This window comes from Babylonia areolata, chromosome 29, assembly GCF_041734735.1.
Source record: "Babylonia areolata isolate BAREFJ2019XMU chromosome 29, ASM4173473v1, whole genome shotgun sequence".
Lineage (NCBI taxonomy): Eukaryota > Metazoa > Mollusca > Gastropoda > Neogastropoda > Buccinidae > Babylonia > Babylonia areolata.
In genome coordinates, this window is record NC_134904.1 from 19,796,033 (window position 1) to 19,798,532 (window position 2,500).

General features: G+C 49.4%; 1 protein-coding gene across 4 annotated transcripts in view; it reads right to left on the minus strand.

The window, feature by feature from the left end:
* LOC143302366 (uncharacterized) overlaps positions 1-2,500 on the minus strand; it is a 23,773-nt gene that overhangs the window by 11,031 nt on the left and 10,242 nt on the right. For all 4 annotated transcript variants that reach the window (XM_076617013.1, XM_076617015.1, XM_076617014.1 and 1 more), the window contains exon 3: positions 243-485. In XM_076617013.1, the coding sequence (XP_076473128.1) occupies positions 243-485 (243 nt within the window). The remainder of the gene's footprint in view (positions 1-242; positions 486-2,500) is intronic.

The window sequence follows — 2,500 nt, forward strand, 5'->3', positions numbered from 1 at the left end:
TGTGAGAGAGAGAGAGACAGAACCACCCGTCCTACACACACATACACACATACCACCCGCTCCCCCCCCCCACCCCAACACACATACCCACCCACCCCACCACCCACACACACACGCTCCTCCCCCCGCTGCCCCCACCCCAACACACATACCCCCCACCCACCCCACCACCCACACACAAACGCTTCCCCCCCACCCCGCCCCCCCCACCCCCACCCCCTCCACAAACCCCCACAACTCACCGACGGGTGCTCCGAGCACCTGACTCGAGCAACCACCACCTCCGACATGCCCGTCGCTTTCTCCCCACTGCCACTACTGTCATCCCTGCCGCCGCCGCCGCCGCCGCCGCCGCCCCCGCCGCCGCTGTTGCTCGTGTTGCCGTTGCCGAGAGAGGTGGAGGCGACTGCCGCCTTCTCCTTCAGTTTGCAACTGAGTTGGGAAAGGAGGAAGTTGGTGGGGAAAGTGTCTGCCCACCTTTTGGCCTGTGACACACAGGGTGTGGGAGGGTGGGGGTGGGGGGGTTTGGTTAGGGGGACACCGATACACCTTTTTTCAGATTTTTAATTAAATTTTTTTTTTTCACGTTATGTTATTTCATTAAATTATGTCTTAAATACATAATCTCATAAAATAACAAAACATGAAAAATTAAACGATTAAAAATCTTAAAAGGGTGTATCGGTGTCACCGATAATAAATAAATAAATAAGCAAACAAACAAATAAATAAGTAAATAAATGAATAAGTAAATAAATAAATATTTATTTAAATATAAATATTTATTTATTTATTTTGTTTATTTACTTATCTATTTACTATTTTATTTATTTTATTCTACATTTTATTAATATATTCATTTACCTATTTATTTCTTTATTCATTTCTTCATTTATCTGTTTTATTCTTATTCTTCTTCGTCAGTTCGCGGGCTGCAACTCCTACGTTCACTCGTATACATGTACACGAGAGGGCTTTGACGTGTATGACCGTTCTTACACCGCCATGGAGGCAGCCATACTCCGTTTTGGGGGGTAAATCTATTTTATTCGATTGTCTTCATTTATATATTTGTTGTTTTGTTTATTCATTCATCTATTCATTTATTTTTTAAAAAATATTTTTCTTTTATTTTACTTTATTCTCCTTTCTAAAAAAAAAAAAAAAAATTCTTGAGCTCGCGTGTGTGTGTTAACATGCAGTTCAAGTTATTTAAGGAGGCGTCACTGCGTTCGGACAGCTCCACATAATGCCTCAACAACATCTGCTAGGCTGTATTACACACGAGTCAGAGCACAACAAGCAAAGCTTATAACCGTGCTCCATTCTGGTTAATGTCAATGAACTGGCTGCGGTTTAGAAATAAAAGAAATAATCTGCTGGGCTCATGCCTGACCTGACTAGCAGCGTAATCCAGTGCGTTTGGGCAGCCACTCTGTCTCCCAACCCCCACAACCCAAACCCTTCTCTCTCTCTCTCTCTCTCTCTCTCTCTCTCTCTCTCTCTCTCTTCTCCATATCTCCATCCACGCCCACCCATCTCCCCCTCACCCCCTCTCTCTCTCTCTACACATATTATACTTATATCCCAACTCTACCTCTCTCTCCAAATACACGCCTCCGCTGTCTCCTTATCCCCACTCTCTCTCTCTCTCTCTAACCCCCACCCCGCTCTCTGTGTATCCACATTCCCACTCTCCATTATCCCCGCAACCCCCACCCCCATGCCCCCCCTCTCTCTCTCTGCATCCCTGCCACCCTACATTCACTCCTCCCTCCTGTCCACCCCACTCCCACTCTATCCCACAAACACCCCCACCCATTCCCTCCCATTCCCCCCCCCCACTCCCCCCAACACCATTACCCACTCCCACCATCGCCTCCCCCCAACACCACCACCCTAATGTCCACACTCCATTCACTGCCCCCAAACACCACTCTTCACAGTCCCACACACCACATAACCTGCCCAAACACACCACCAACCACACGGATCATCTCCTGCCCCCAACACCACCATCTATACAGTCCCACCACCATACTGCACACACCACCACAATGCCACCACATCACTGCCAAACCACCATACCTACACAGTCCACCACCATCCCTGCCCAACCCCACCACACCACACCACCAACCTGCCCCCAACAATCACCACCCTACACAGTCAACCACCATCCCTGCCCAAACACCACCACCACACCAACCACCATCACTCCCAACCACTACAAACACACCACACCACTATCACCTCCCCCAAACGCCACCACCCCACACAGTCCACACCACACCACACACCCCACATCACCATCACCTCCCCCAAACACCACACCCCCCACAGTCCACACCACACAGTCCACACCACACAGTCCACATCACCATCACCTCTCCCAAACACCACACCCCACACAGTCCACACCACACAGTCCACACCACACACTCCACATCACCATCACCTCCCCCAAACACCACACCCCACACAGTCCACACCACACACT